Source organism: Drosophila sulfurigaster, chromosome 2R (genome assembly GCF_023558435.1).
Source record: "Drosophila sulfurigaster albostrigata strain 15112-1811.04 chromosome 2R, ASM2355843v2, whole genome shotgun sequence".
Classification (NCBI taxonomy): Eukaryota; Metazoa; Arthropoda; class Insecta; order Diptera; family Drosophilidae; genus Drosophila; species Drosophila sulfurigaster.
The window spans coordinates 37127137-37142960 of NC_084882.1; the positions used below are offsets into that span (position 1 = coordinate 37127137).

Sequence of the window (15824 nt, forward strand, 5' to 3'; positions counted from 1 at the left end):
GCTGTGAATGATCACGTGAAGTTGAAGCAAGCCCAAGCTTACCCTTTCCTCAAATCCCAGCCGATCATCGTTGTCGTCAACGAAGCTGTTGCTGTTGCTGTTGCGGCTGATGCTGTGGTTGCTGTTTGTTTGCTGTTTGTTGTTTGTTGTTCATTCGTTGCTGTTGTTGTTGTTGGCTGCTCTTTTGCTGCCCGCTGCCTCGCGCTGTCTTTTCACTTTCGTTCGCGTCGCTTTGTTATTATTATTGCTGCTGCTGTTGCCGCTGCTGCCGCTGCTGCCGCTGCTGATATTATTGTAACTAGCAGCGCTCGGTCGCGGGGCATGCAACACTAGACACAGTCAAATGTCGACGACGCGCCGCAAAGCGACGCCGACCGCGCAGCATGCGATGTAACCGAAACGGTAAATGTTTGTTGGCCAAAACCTGAGCAGCGCCCAGTTGCATTTTGGCGCTCGTCGCAAGCGATTCGCATGGGCCGCAGTACCCAACTGGAACTTCAGCTCCAACATCAACTCCAACTCCTACTTGAACTCCATCTTCAACGTTGCGCACGCGCTCTACGAAAGCGAAACTTGAACGGAAACCAAATCCGAAACAGAAACTGAAACTGAAACCCAAACCATAACCGTTAATAGTGTCTGCCTCCAGGCCACCCAACTTTAGCCAGCTTCTGCTTCTTCGAGCAGCAACAGCAGAGTTACCTCCATCATTATATAACCGAGGGCACGGGCCCACAGCCTAAGAGCGAGTCACAGTTTCCGAGTCAGTCTTCGACTTGGCTTCTGCACACAAATCGAGGCAGAAACGCCCACAGTTGTTGGCTAATTAATGCGCAGAGCGAGAACGCGAATGTGAGTGAGAGAGTGTGAGCGAGAGAGCAAGAGAGCGAACGAGCGAAAAGAAAAGTGAAGCTGGGAAATCTCGTAAATTATAATATTTAAAGGCATTAAAAAAGGTCTAAACGGCGAATGCGTGTTATTAAAAAGTCAAGCAGACCAAGCCGAGTTAAAGTCACAAGTTGAGTTGCTTCAGTTGCGAGCGTAAGCGTAAGCGTGAAAGTGAAAAGCCAACAGCAACGTAACCGTCAGTAACAATAGTCGACTGTTGATCACCATCATCATCACCAACAGCAACAGCAACAGCAACTAACAGCATCATCAGGATACCGCTAACAGCAGCTGCCATCTTTCAACTTCCAAGTACCAACTAGCAACTACCAACTGTCATCACAAGCCGCAGCCAAGTCACAGCCAAGCCCCCTCTTCATCTTCGTCTTTGTCTTCATCTGCATTTGCATCTGCTACTGACTCTTTGGGTCAGTCATGCGCGCCATGAGCCGCTAAAGTTGCGCTGAGTTGCTCCACGAGAGCAGCGACCAAAATGAAGATGAAGCTGAAGCTGATGAAGCTATCGTCGCCACAAGCACAATTGCAAGTGCAAGTGCAAGTGCATTGGCTGCTCTTTCTCCTGCTTCTGCTCGTGCAACAGACCACACCCTTTGAGACAGGTGAGTTCAAGTGATGCTAATCAGATCATTACATATCAGATCTGTGTAAAGGGTATCATTAAAAATCCCATTTACGTTATGAGTTTACGATCAAAGTTCGTCAGTTTGTCTGTTTTTTCCCCCATTTCCCATAGTCGTTAAAAACCAAATAGTAATCCCGCTGGCTATACTCAGATTACATATGTATATGACCACATAATTGTTAGATCCTTGCACATTCTGTTGAATTTCGGGATGTATTTGAGAACGTATAATTAGACAGATAAATATGACTTGGGGCTAGTTGGAAAAGAAAAGAATACGACGAGGAGACTATACAATATTGCAATACAACAAAATGTGCCTTACATTGAATAAATATATTTAAGCTCACCCCGTTCCTTTTCTCCACAGACTGCGGCTGTCGAACGGGTCGTAGAAGTGGACGGATTATTTCAGGCGCTGCCACCAACGAAGGACAGTTTCCTTGGCAGGCATCCTTGGAGCTGCTGCACCCATCGCTGGGCTTCCTTGGTCATTGGTGCGGGGCCGTGCTTATCCATCAGTACTGGATACTCTCAGCCGCACACTGCGTGCACAAGTAAGTGCCTCCATTCTGAGAAGTATAATGATCTGGTGACTCCAACACTTGGCCTTGCAGCGATCTCTTTAACCTACCCATTCCGCCGCTGTGGACGGTGGTTCTCGGTGAGCATGATCGCAACTTTGAGTCGGGCAACGAGCAGCGTATTCCCGTCGAGAAGATTGTACTGCATCATCACTACCACAACTTTCGCCACGATGTTGTGCTCATGAAGCTATCGAAGCCTGCGGATCTCTCGCGTTCCTCACACATTCGTCGCATTTGCTTGCCCTTCATGCTGAGGGAACCGCAAGAGACGCCGGCTCCTCCACAGGATGATGTGCTTAACCAGCAATTGGAGTTGGACGATGTGCCTGAAAAAATTGACAATTTTCTTCGCAGTGTGCAGAGCAGAAGACGTTACCGGAACGTCACAGCTCCCAGTTCCATAGACATGTCTATGCGGGAACTGATGAACATGAAGATACTGAATCGATTGCGTCAGGCATTAAGACAATCGGAGCGTTCTCCGCGTAGCACAAAGCGCACAAGACGGCGCAATGACAAGTTAATGAAACTCAAGCTGGAGTCGGAGGACTCGGACTTGGGAGAGCGGGATGATACCCGGAATATGCCCTTCTTTGACTGTGTGGCCACAGGTTGGGGCAAGGCGAACATAAGTGGGGATCTGTCCAATGAGCTGCTTAAGACGCAAGTTCCGCTCCACCAGAATCGTAGGTGAGTCGTAGACTTTATCCTCCCCTGAGGAATTTCTGACTCCCATTCGAATTGCAGGTGCAAGGATGCTTATGGCAGCTTCGTCAATATACATGGCGGCCACCTCTGTGCTGGGCAGCTCAATGGTCAGGGAGGCACTTGTGTCGGAGACTCAGGAGGTCCACTGCAGTGCCGCCTATCTCGAGACGGTCCCTGGATTCTTGCCGGCGTGACATCCTTTGGTTCGGGCTGTGCCCTCGAGAACTTCCCCGATGTCTATCTGCGCATCTCGTACTATTTGAACTGGATCGAAGACACGATTGCCTCACATTAGCCAGAAGCCAAAAGAAAAGCATTCGATTATTGATACGATTAATATCGTGCTGTCGTGCTGTAATTGTTCTCTTAATGTCTAGAACTATAGCGATAACTTTGTTACTTATGTGTACGTATTTATATTTTATGGTATTGTATTTAATAGATTAACCTTTGACCTTAACCATAACTTATTTCGCATAGCGTAAGCATAGAGTGTTCCCTAAGTTGTTTCCGATATGTAGAATCGATCGAATCTACACCAAATCTCCTGGTTGGCAATTATTAAATCATCTTATCGTCTTAGTATCACAGGGCGGCTCTTAACACTACAGTATTACACGTATCCACTTGAGGTAAAGTTCCGAAAAAACAAAAGCAGGAATATCCGCTAGACCTCACTTCGCGACAGCAGCTTCTGTGCCTCCTGCACACACTCTGCTGTTGACATCGTCGACGCCGCCGCTGTTGGTGTCGCTTTGTGGAAGGATACACCGATGGTCAAGCCATTTATTATAGAGGCTGCCTTCTCAGCATGCTCGATCTTGCTGTGCACTCCTCCTGGCGGCGACCAGAAGCAGAGCATGAACGCAGCAGTCAGCTGATACAATCCAGCGAGGATCAGGCCCAAAGCCAATATGCCTTGCATCAGAGGGAAGGCGTACTTAATGCCGTGCACAAGCAACTGCAGAATGACGGGCAGGTTGTCAATGGTTAGATCGACCCAAAGCAGAGGCAGCACCATGTTCTCGAAGGGTTCCATCAGGCGATTGAACTTCACCTTGCCCACAACTTGGTTGGCCTGCAATCGCATGTGAGTGTGCAGAGGGACGCCCAGTTGCTACAAATGCAAAGTAGATTCAATTAGAAATAGAAAGAGAGTTGATCATCATCAGTATTACTTACCGGCTGCAGCATGAAAGTGGAAGTGTGAATCGACTCATTCGGCTTCAGGCCATCGAACCGTTCTAGCAAACTGGGATCAGTGTGCATGAAGTGCGGATACGTTATAGCCAAGGGCATGTCTAAAAATCAAATCGAAAGTAAAATAAGCAGTTCCGTCTAGCGCCTCTAGCGGGTACTCACTGTAGTAGCAAGGCGCCACATTGCCCACGCCGCGCCTCAGACACTGATTGTTCTTGCAAAAGCAAGAGGAGTTCACGTTGCCAAGCTCGCTGTCAAAGATGTGCGGCTCCATCGTGTACTCAAAAGCATCCTGACCCCAGAACTTTAGGGTGCGCACAAATTTCAAAGGCAGCCTGCGGCAGAATGTCCTGCGGTAGATGAAGAACTCGTCCTCCTCGTTCATGTCACGCGGAAAGAGAGTCGCATCGTGGCTGCCCCAAATGCGATTGCATCGAGTGCCACTGCAAGAAGAGAAGGGTTGGGTTGTCAGTCAAGAATCGTTTTCTTTTATGTGTATACTTTGATAATCGATTATAAACTTTCAATTCTATATTCATTCTTAAAAACCTGCTACAATTTAAATAAACTACATATGTAACCGCATGCTAAATCATATGCACATATCTTTAAAATACGAGTTTCAAATGTTATTATTATGGCATCAAGGGGGAGGTTTCAAAATAGTTTCAAAGTTTCAAAGTAGTAATAGACTTGTCTGAGATTGCGACTTTTGCGAAGGTGTACGAAAAGTACGTTGACTGTATCTTTTATAGATGCCGAGCAATTCGGCTATTGATGGTGATTCACAATACCTTATAAGGTGTATTGGGCTTGTTAAAAACACTTGTAATTCTAATAGACTTGTCTTTATTTTCCAATATTAAACAATATAGAAGCAAGCCTTAGGTTTTAACTTACTTTGTTGCCTCGTCGTAGTCCCATCGCATGAAACCGCGTCCGTAATTGACGCTGTGCAGTGAATAGCCACGTGGCGAGTTGGGAAGCACGACTCCATTGGAGTCCCTTCGCTCTGGCAGATGCATGTTGACCACATTACTCTCGTTACCCTCTCTGAACAGCTAATCGATTGAGAGATTGATTAGTTTAATATACTTAGACTTAATCGAGTCATTACTACTCACCTTCTCCATGATGCCGAAGCTGGCAAAGTCGATGTAGCTGGGCACGAACTTGGATGCCAAGTGCACGAGGTGATCCTCATAGCCCCACATGTAATCGTGCACGCTAACCTCCAGCATGGGCTGCGCATTAAGGCGCTTGGTCAGCGCACTGATTCCCAGAGCGGCAAACATGGACAGACTGGCAGCGTGGGTGCTCACGCCCATGTAGGGAATGTTGGGCGCTCGAATGCGATCAAAGTGGGGATCACCCACGGAGCGATCCCGGATGAAGATGTATTCGCGACGTGGCGTGTAGCTGATGGTGTTGTTGGCCTCGTTGAGGGTCACGTTGTGGTTGGAGAGCACCTCTTTATAGACGTAGGGACCGACCTGCTCCACCTTGAGTTTGGTCGCTCTGCCCGCTATGAAGTCATCCACGTTCGTGTAGTTGAACATGTAGACCATGATGTAGACATCGAGCGGAGGAAACAGCCAAAGCTTGTAGAGCAGAGTTCCGGGGGTTAAGCTCAGTTGCTAATCCAAACAAAGTGAGTTGATTTATGATTGATTTAAGCTTCCACTTTACTTTATGCTTACCCATTCAACGAAGTGCTGGACGGGATTGGTCATAAAGATGACGGCGCCAAGGAACACGAGCGTCATGCCGAATGCAGCACATCGTAATAGCTCTGTGAAATAATAAATTGGAGCACGAGGTGAATTATGCAATTAGCCATAACTCGAACTAAAACTCAAACTCAAACTCGATCTCTATCTCGCTGTCGGAGTCGCCGCTTGTGGCGAGCAGTCGAAGTTCAACAAGTTTGCTAAATCTCTGACAGCTTGGGGATCGCGTGTCAGACTGCTTGCCTGCCTGCTGTGTTATTGACCTTCGCAACAATCTGTTGTTCTGGCTGTCATCGCTTGGCGAGGCAGTACAAAGATCTGCGACCTACCTCAATGGCAGGAGCAGGAACAGAATGCCGGCAAAAACAAACCCAATAAAGAAAAAACCCAATCACAACAAGACAAGAAAACGGCGCAGCTGACAATGCGCTATACTATGTTATATACTATGTGGTTGTCTATAGTTGAGTCGAGTGTTATCGCTTCAGAGTTCAATAAACGTTATTCGACTTCAACAGAGAGATGCAGTCCAGCTGTCCGTGTGTCCGTGTGTCCGAGTGTTCAAGAAGTCAGGCACTGGAGCAACAAGCTCTCATGATGTTCCCGAAAACATAAACTCGTTGCGTCACTTTTATGCTTTCGCCCCATTTATGTTGCTCGAGAGTTCATTGAACAAAAGATACTTAGTATGCGCTGCATGTCTTGGCCTCGTTATGCATTATTCATCTCCGCAAATGATCGAAATTGAACGAGAATATTTTAATTACCGTGTTGTGGGCACAATTCTCATTTGGTGCAGTGTATGAAAACTCGTTTTATCTCCGTCGTCACTCGATGCTCGTCAAGATGTTCACCTTCCACCAGAGTGTTATCATTGAAAATGTTTCGTTCCGGGTGTGATCTTTTAAACTGATTACAAGCTCTTCGCAGCAGCACAAAGTGCGCATACGAGAAAGAGAAAGAGCATCTCTGACCGATTTTTGAGGGTCATGGTCACGTGTGTGCCCAACCCCAGCATCAAGCCCCAAGCCTCATTCCCATTACTATTCCTATCGAGCGAGTAGTAATACTACTTCTACTACTCCAACTGGCAGTCATAAATCAAAACAAATTATTAACCCATTTATCAGCGAAATCATTTCCCAAATCCCCCTTCGAGCTCGAGTACTGTGTAGCAACTGCCAATTAGACATTCAACAATGAAACATCACGCTAAGAACCGCACTAAGCACCTGCTCAAGATCATTGAACCGCTTACCAATCCCCCTATGGCAGTTCTTTGAGGCAACAATAACAATATCGAATACCAAGAACAACAACAACAACTATTGTGGAGGCAATTACAACAACAGCATAAACTCATTAACAATTTGGGAATTCGGTTTTGTTTTGATGTCAACTTTGTCACGCCACAAAACGTAAATAAGCTCAAGATTTCAAAATCAAAACAAAACTCAAGAAAACATCTGCGAGTGTGTGTGCGAGTATTCGAATACTTGTGACTCAGTCAGTATTCAGTATTCAGATGACCCATATGTTTGTTGTGCGGTATCCTTGCCTTGAAACACAAGCGGCTTAGCGACAAATCACAGTTTTGTTTCTTGGCTCTTTCCGCTGATTAGCCGGTTAGGCTTTTAACCATTTTGTTAGGCCAAGTCCGCCGATCGATCGATCGATCGATCCAGTCGCAATAGCTACAGCTTCCATAAATTAAGAGCCAAACAAAGCGCTCAAATTATTCTGCTGCAACGAACCTCTCATACGAAAGGCCAAAAACATCGACTATCGACGCGTTAAATTATGCAATTGCATTGCCAAAGTTGTGAGTTGTGGACAGAGACACAGACAGAGACAGAAACGGAGACTCCGACTGCGACTGCGGACGAAGTTGGCAATGTCGATTCAAAAGCCAAAAGCCGAAACCAAAAGTGATCTCAGCATGAATGAGTGGCGCTTGTCTCGACAGCTGATTCGTCTGGTGCTCTGAACCCGTTTCTGACCCAAAACTAAAGCTAAGTCAACTCATTATGGCCCTCTATTAAGGTTGCAACAAAATATGAAAACTTCACTGAGAGAAAATAACACGTGAGCGCAATATTTAAATTATATTCGGTTAATGGCATTTGACATCATTTACTTAAAAGTTAAATTAATGCTATAGATAGAATTTATTTGTTTAGTGCACCCTGGGATACATCAAATATATGTGCATTCATAATCATATTTTATTTATATACCTGATTATTCAATCATCAATATTCAACATACAATTTCTTCTTTATATATCAACTATTAGACACTGAGTTCATTAGACTCAAATTGAATTTTAAATATACTCTAAAATAAACACAAAAAACAAACAGCAACTATCAAAATTCGCAAATTTTTTTCGCAATATATTTGAACATTCATTATCAATATTCAACTTATAATTTCTTCTTTGAATATCAACTCTTAGATATTGAATTTATTACGTTCAAATTGAATTTTAAATATACATTATGTTATTTTCAAATTCTCGCATAAAATAAAATAAAAACAAAACAGTAACTATCCAAATTCGAAAAGCTTTTTTTTCGCAGTGTAATCGTTTCTACACTTTTATGAGGTTGTTGGTTGACGGTTGTCGTTTCGTCTGTCGACAGTCTACAACACTTTGAAGTTCAAGTTCGCTGCAATTGGCATAGCATTAAAATCTCGAAATAAAGCAAAGAAGAGAGAAACCAACCTGAGAAAAAGTATTTAAAATGCAAACATCCCAAAATAATGTACTGTCGCGAAGTGGAGTCGCCGTTGCAATTGACATCGCAGTCGACGTCTCAGTCGCAGTCGCGGTCGCGGTCGCAGCTAGCTGCTGACCCACTAAAGTCAAGAATGAATTGCTTTTATTTCTGAGCGATGCAGCAACAATGTAGTACAGTATTGTTGTGTAGCATTGTAAACACGAATGTGTGACTTCCGTCAAATGACAATAAATTAAGCAAACAGCCAGCCAGCCAGCTAGACGGCCAACAAGATTCACGTTAATATTGTAGCTACAAGATACGTTCAGCTCTGCCAAAGCTCAACTCGGATCGGATCGGATCGGATAGCACTTTAAGCCGCTCATTTGTTTGCCAGTCGGCATGTCGGCAGTCATTCATCGGCAGTCGGCAGTCGACTGTTGTTGTAACCATGTTGTGTTTAGCCTATTGCCTGTTTGCCTGTGTTTAGCTAATGATTAATCTCGCGTTGTTGTTATTGTTATTGGCTTTGTTTGTTGTTAATCATCGCCAAAAAACGAACAGCGAACAACGCGAGACGGTGCTAAACCCAAAACCCTTAAAAGTCTCGCTAACAATTAGATGCCTGCCAATAAGGAAAAGCAAACAACAAACAGCGCATCAGCATTTACAACTTTCCCGAGTTCCAGGCTTATCGGAAACAGTTCCCCACCTCATAACCCCCCTCCCTCTCTCCTAGACTTCATTCCCCAAATTCGACCTGCGTTCGGCTTTTAAACTGATTCGCTTTGTTGTGCTCGTCGTTGGTCGTTCTCGGATCTCCAGCTCGAATCGTATCTGTTGTCATTGGTTTTACAATTGTTGTTATTTGCATTGTTTAGCACATGTTAAGGTGTGCATTATTTTCTATTTTCTATGAGTGACGATGCTGCTTGGTGATTCTCACAGTTCTAAAGAATACTCCAAATATTTTGCTTTGTCAAATAAATGCTGGTATTATTCGCGCTAACGTACTTACAACTATTTGCCATCTTGAGCGTCCAATAAAAATATGTTACAAAGACACATTAGTTTAAGCCCTTTTTTTTGGCAAGTCTTAGCAATTGGCCCACTCACGATCACGATCATTATGCGATCTGACGTGAGGCAATTTCTTCAACAAATTCATACGTTACATATATGAAAGATACAGATGTTGATATACGAGTATGTATAATAAGATGCCTAATCACACCCAATTCATCTTTAAGGCCACGTTGCTTAAAGTGTTCACCTTCAATTTGAGACCGTTTTATTTCGATTGAGATCGTCAGATCATCAAATCGGACTTCATGGTAAGGTAGTACGTGACGTTACACTCTCCATTCCAGCATCAAATTATAATTTATGCAAGCTAAATTGCAACTGTGATCCGTTAATGCACGTAAACATTCGCAAACTTGGATACTTTAATACCTGAATAGTGCCCGGCATATTTCTCGGACATATGCGGACGTATATTTGCACTAGACTAGACTAAGCCATGGAATTAAGTTTGAATTCAATGACTTTGTCGAATCGTTCTAATAATATGACAGCAATTACTAGCGGATCGTACCGAATCGTATCGGATCGGATTAAGACAACTAGAGAGACAGTTCTATAAACAAATCAATTAGGTCTGGGCGGAGATTTGAGGGCACTTAATCGTAAAGAGTTTTCAATAAACAATCGATCGTTCATTAATTGCAATGCTTTTAGAATTGTAACGGCGACCGGCGATTGTATATTATATTTTTTTTTAATATGGCTTATACAATGCATTTGTTATTCAAATACTTATATATTTTTACATATAATTACGAGTGTCAATTATAGTGATTTTCTGCTCAGCAACTGCTTTTGACATTGCGCTAAATTTATTATCATTCACCTGTGACTCGACTGGAATTTGGCCAACAATTATAAGCGAATTAAGTAATTTGTTATATTTGTTAATAAAAATAAAATATACTACTCGTATGCATGGCTGAATGCCTAAAGTATTTAAGCTACAAATTGTTCCCGTCGAGTTAGCGGAGATTAAACGTGTCAAATAGAAAAGCTCTTGGATCTTGGACAAGTTTACAAATCTTGCTTTATAGTAGTAAGATTCAATTGCAACTTAAACAGATATTGCACAATTTTTAGCTTGTTGTTGAGTTTGGCAACCAGTTTTGCAAGAAGTGCATAAATAGTTTTTACGATCCCATCGGGATCGTTCCCTTTAGCTTTGAAGGCGTTCCGAATTATCTTTTATGGCGCTTTCAATTTGGCTTAAAAAAAATGGACAATAGGCGATATAACGCTGGAGTTCGACTTCAAGTTGGAGTTGGAGTTGAAGTTGGAGTTGGAGTACTTAATTAAGTGCTATGTTGAGACTTTACGATAACTACTATTTACTCACTTGCATTCCGCTGGGTTTTGTTCGCGAACAGTTTCATTTTAAGACTTTTAACTTATTGCAACTTATTTTTTATTTATTTATTTTGCGACAGCGAGTATTTAAACTATTTAAAGCCGTATGGCAATCAATTATGGCTAAATTTATAGTTGGTTGTTTTATGACGAAAATCAATTACTTGCTGCAATTTAGTGTTCTCTTTGTTTATACAGTTTATAGCGTATTGTTTATGACTTGTAGGCAAATGAAACGATTAACAAGTCCACAAATGATGGCTTCTGATCAATTAGCTGGCACCGACAGGCCGCCAATAGGGGTTAATTTTGAATTAATATTCCATAAATTGTTAAGCTGTCGAAGCATTCATAATGACTAGTATCGATATCAATTATCTATCCACTTGACTTTGAATCCTAATTGGATCGCAAATGCACTTCTGACACACTCACACTCTTACACATACACACGCACACACACAGACCGTGGGGCAAGCAACTCTCAATTGAAATAAGATATTTCAGATTTGTTGCACTTGTGTTCTAAATATTTGCCAATGTGTTGTCGTTCCACTTGATGCGATTGTTGTGACTATTTCCGAATCTGACTGGCACGCACTTCCTATTCTCACGACATTTGACAACTTAATGCGCTGAACTGATCGCCAACTGGGTACCTTTATATGGACTCTTGGGCCGGGCAGCTTAGCTCCGACTGAGACCGAGACTGAGATGCCTGGGACTGAGACTGAGACAGAGACAACAACAGCAACTACGACGTCGACTGCGACTGCGACTGCGACGTCGACTGCGACAGCGGCTAAAGCTGAGATCGAGACATAGACCTAGTGCGGCGATCGAGCATCGAGCATCTAGCATCGCAGCCGACGTCGAAGTCGAAGCGCTGAAATCTTTTCATGAACCGGTCCAATTTCAAGCCCCTGTTAACGTTCAGTTGACGTCGGTCCCTGAGTGTCAACAATAAAATGTAGTAAGAGCAACAACTTTGTGTAGTAGAAGTTGTAGCAGTAATACGAGTGCAACGAATGGACTTCTGTTCTCCCCCTAGAGAGAATGATGAACGATGAGTTAATCGCTACTAGAACACGACGTCGACTTCGAGTATGTTAGCATCTCTCTCTATGGGGGTTACTAAAGTTCGCGAATATATTATTATTATTATAGCTGCTAGCCGTTTATCCGTTTAGCTGTTGTGGCTCAAGACAATGGAGAGATCAGCCGTTGGGGAGCACAGTTCTCGTTATTGCAAATTTGTTTGTGCTTCGCGAATGCTTATAGCATATAGTTAATAGCTCAAATTACTCTATTTAATCCCTAATAACCACGCACACGTGCCCCCGCGGCCTTTGAATAAATTCATGAAGTTATCGACATCAATCGGTAATTAGAGAGCTGTCGTTAGTGGCGGGTGCCAAGGGAAGTGGATGGTTGAGGGGAAGTATATATCTCCAACTGAGTTGAGTTGACAAAAAAGCTATTAACAAGCTATGCGGATAATGATCGCATCTGATCGATCTACATCGGCGACACTAGAGTCACGGGTCAACTGCATACAGCTGCAGATTGAGGAAGAGATTCGAGCTTGAGAAACATCGAGTGCTTGTCATTGGCCTTTACTCAACCTGGCCCAAAACCCAGACAGACACGTGTTGCCAAAGGGATGTCTCGGGGCAGATCACTCCATTAAGCATTAGACGTCAGGCATTAGGCATTAGACGTTAGGCATTACGCATTAGACAGTCTGTCGACATTAGGCATTAAGCGACCCTAATGTTTGACTCCAAAACTGATTCTAGCAAAAGATCGCATGTGTCTAATGCTCTCACACACCTCTTTATTTCTTAAAACACGTATAATTTTGCGTTCTTAATTATTATAGCGAACATTTGCGGGTTTGTTTTTTTATGACCATTGTCTTTTGATCCGAGTTAAAAATTCGCTCACATTAGCAACATTAACTCAAATCAACAAACGTTGCGTTTAGCTGCTTTAACTAGCAATTGCCATGTTATAAACGGTTAATTGTTATTTATTTGTTATTTATAGCAAGGCACAACCATAATTATAGCATATTACTCTGGCGAATGCCAGTAAACAGCTATTAGACAACACGACGCAATGCTCGAATGCTTTTCCGAAAGCTTTTCACAAGTTCTGCGCTGCGTTAGCTTAAAGCCTTTTCCTAGGATAACTTTCAAAGAATGAGAGAGAGAGAGAGAGGCAGAGAGAAAGAGAGTGAAAGGCAGAGGAAGGAATGAGCATTTCAAACAACAACTCTAGACCTCAAAAACAAACATATGTCACTTATTGCTTTATTGCTCCTAATGCATTTCACATTTATCTTTTAAATAATTAAATATTTGAACTTAGTGGGAGAGAGCAAACACCAAAGTATATGAATGTTGTTTAATACATTGTGCTGGGGAATCAGCTTAAATACTCTAAGCGACTTTTATGCATAATTCGGTACAAGCCGGAATTTCATCTTCTACAATGCGGTCATGAAGTCATCTAATTCATTAGTACTGCAACAATAGTTAGTAATGTACGAGTATTTTATATTTAACTCGCAAAAGTTGCTTTTGAAACACAGCGAAAGTTGCTTTCAAGTGATATTCTGTGTATTCCATGAATTCTATTAATAATTCATAAATCTTCCTTCAACAAACACTCGATATTCGACCATATTAATAATTAAAGGAGGAATGCAAATTGCTCGACGCTAATTAAAAAAGATTTATTGCCCACAAAACAAATACAACACGTGGGAGGTGTCCATTAGTCTTAATGTAATGGGGTATAGAATACACAAATGTCGCTTAATTGTTGGTTACAGTTGGTAAAGTGCTCAGAGAACGAGGCAATTGTTTACTTCTAAATCAAAATGTTTTACATGTGCATTTAACAACCTCCAGGAATGCTGCTGAATGAGTCACAAGATAAACAGAAATCATTTTGGTTTCCGACTCTAACTTACGTGACAATAAGTATTGTCATCATATTTCTCGTATTTCCTGGATACTCGATTTACCGTTAGATTATGAACTCAAACATGCAAATTTCTAAGTGCAATTACCTTTAAGCCAATTGCCAAAACACGCTTCGCATGTTCTCAGTCGGACTTGAGGAGGAATTCAGTCGACAACTAGCCAGGGAATTCCCAGTTGCATGATCTTGCAAATTACAACTGTGAATGCATCAGAGACTATTTTAATATATAGTAGGAGTTGTTGACATCTTAAGAGTCAAGAGGTATCCTTGATGTAATTCCCCAGCAGACACCCAGCTGAATAGTTGAGGACGGGGACTCCCCAAGGCAGGTGGAAGTGTGAGCATAAACGATACTCATAAAGTGTGCATATGTAAATCAACACTATTATTCAGTCATTAACAATTATACGACTTCACACAGATACGAATGCGATTGCGAATACGAATGCGAATGCAAACTCGAGTACCCTCGGAAGTTGAGCTGAGTTCATTCGTTTGATTAGATGGAGTCAAGGCAAAGGAAGTAAGAATATCTTGAGTTTAATATCTGCTATCACAGCTTGGAGATTTTATTGCGCGTGTAGGCTAATAACATAGGAAAGTTTCAGCTATGCGATCAAATCGAATCGGATCGGATTGGATAGATAATGATAATGTAACAATTGTGTGTAATTGAACTGCACTAAAAGTCTAAATGGAAGAGAATAAGGAACCAGGCTGGTTTAATGGCAATTAGATTTAAATACGATACGTTGTCGGATAGTTCTAATGAATATTTAACGAGCTTAATTGCCACTTCAATAGAATAGCTGCAGCAAATAACAACAAGAGCATAAAAAACAACTAATTTAATTAATAGTTGCAATATGTATGCACCGCGATAATTAGCCAGGTCATTTCCAACTAATACGAAAATAATAATAAGCGTTTAGGAAAGTCATCACGCCGGCAGCAACAACGAGGTGACTGTGATGTCATACGGACAATGGCGGGTATACGTAATGGGAAGTGAGAGAAAATTACGTATACGCAGTGCGGCAACTGCAGACAGAGACTGAGATTACAACATGTGCATTTACTTCTATTACAGAATAAATGACCCCAGATTAAAGACCGATTCAAATTGCAGCTCTTAGCGCAGCCTTCCTTAAGTGAGATACGAATGTTATTAAAATAAATATATAACAGCCAATAACGCCGGCTTCTAACGTCACACAGATAAATATACACTATCGCTATCGCAATCACAATCGCAATTGCAAAAGCCTCTGGCAATTATATATTAATTAAGTAATTCTAATTAATGATTGTGTCCATAAGTCTCCCTACCAATTGACATTTGCATATCTAGCTTGAGGGACACTCAGAATCGGAAGCAGACTCTAATCCTTCCACTGCGCAGTTTATCATTAATATCAAGGAGCATTTGAACTGATATCTCGTTAGACAACTGTCAGCATTCGTTAGCGTTTGCGATTGCGTTGCGTTCCAGCTGGTTGAAAAACTTTACGCGACCAACAATAATTAGCTTTGCATATGAAAATATTTTTGAGGCTTCGCTCTGCTGCCATGCGACCTGAAGAGCAGGTAAGACCGAGAGGGGGAGGAGATGGGAGATGGGAGACGGGAGACGGGATAGAGAGGGGGGTAATCCTGCAGATACCCATGCGAGCGATGAGTATAAATGCCTGTTGCTTCACTCATTCGACCACCATTTAGAATCGCTCGTCGGATTCATCAGCTGCCTGTTGATTTGCTCTTCAGCTCTTCTGCAGCTCTTCACTCGACAACTCAAGCATTAAACTAATCATCTGCCAGCCTCTTGTCCGCCGTGGTCTATTGGGATTCCGATTCTGATTGTGCATTCTGTTTTTCTGTTTGTCGACTGTCACTTGTGATTGTGCATTTGAACCGC

The 15824-nt window shown here is 42.5% G+C and overlaps 2 protein-coding genes across 2 annotated transcripts; one reads left to right on the plus strand and one right to left on the minus strand.

The window, feature by feature from the left end:
• Positions 1-430: 430 nt before the first annotated feature.
• Positions 431-3121, plus strand: LOC133837096 (transmembrane protease serine 11C). Its single transcript, XM_062267754.1, has 4 exons — positions 431-1508; positions 1902-2088; positions 2149-2808; positions 2866-3121. The coding sequence occupies exons 1-4, from the start codon at positions 1382-1384 to the stop codon at positions 3119-3121; spliced, it is 1230 nt and encodes a 409-aa protein (XP_062123738.1). The 5' UTR covers positions 431-1381.
• Positions 3122-3147: 26 nt separating this feature from the next.
• On the minus strand, positions 3148-11567 carry LOC133837095 (lysosome membrane protein 2). The gene is made up of 7 exons (XM_062267753.1): positions 10905-11567; positions 5727-5818; positions 5151-5663; positions 4927-5087; positions 4189-4469; positions 4009-4127; positions 3148-3943 (listed from the first exon to the last, which is right to left on the minus strand). The coding sequence occupies exons 1-7, from the start codon at positions 10939-10941 to the stop codon at positions 3494-3496; spliced, it is 1653 nt and encodes a 550-aa protein (XP_062123737.1). The 5' UTR covers positions 10942-11567; the 3' UTR covers positions 3148-3493.
• Positions 11568-15824: the final 4257 nt, after the last annotated feature.

Bases quoted from the DNA above. Each gene is read 5' to 3' on its own strand.
- LOC133837096 (XM_062267754.1), top strand. From the start codon at position 1,382: ATGAAGATGAAGCTGAAGCTGATGAAGCTATCGTCGCCACAAGCACAA. The intron at 2,089-2,148 runs GTAAGTGCCTCC...TTGGCCTTGCAG, and splicing joins GCCGCACACTGCGTGCACAA to CGATCTCTTTAACCTACCCA. The intron at 2,809-2,865 runs GTGAGTCGTAGA...TTCGAATTGCAG, and splicing joins CCGCTCCACCAGAATCGTAG to GTGCAAGGATGCTTATGGCA.
- LOC133837095 (XM_062267753.1), bottom strand. From the start codon at position 10,941: ATGAAACTGTTCGCGAACAAAACCCAGCGGAATGCAA. The intron at 5,664-5,726 runs GTAAGCATAAAG...TGTTTGGATTAG, and splicing joins TCCAGCACTTCGTTGAATGG to CAACTGAGCTTAACCCCCGG. The intron at 3,944-4,008 runs GTAAGTAATACT...TTGCATTTGTAG, and splicing joins CCACTTTCATGCTGCAGCCG to CAACTGGGCGTCCCTCTGCA.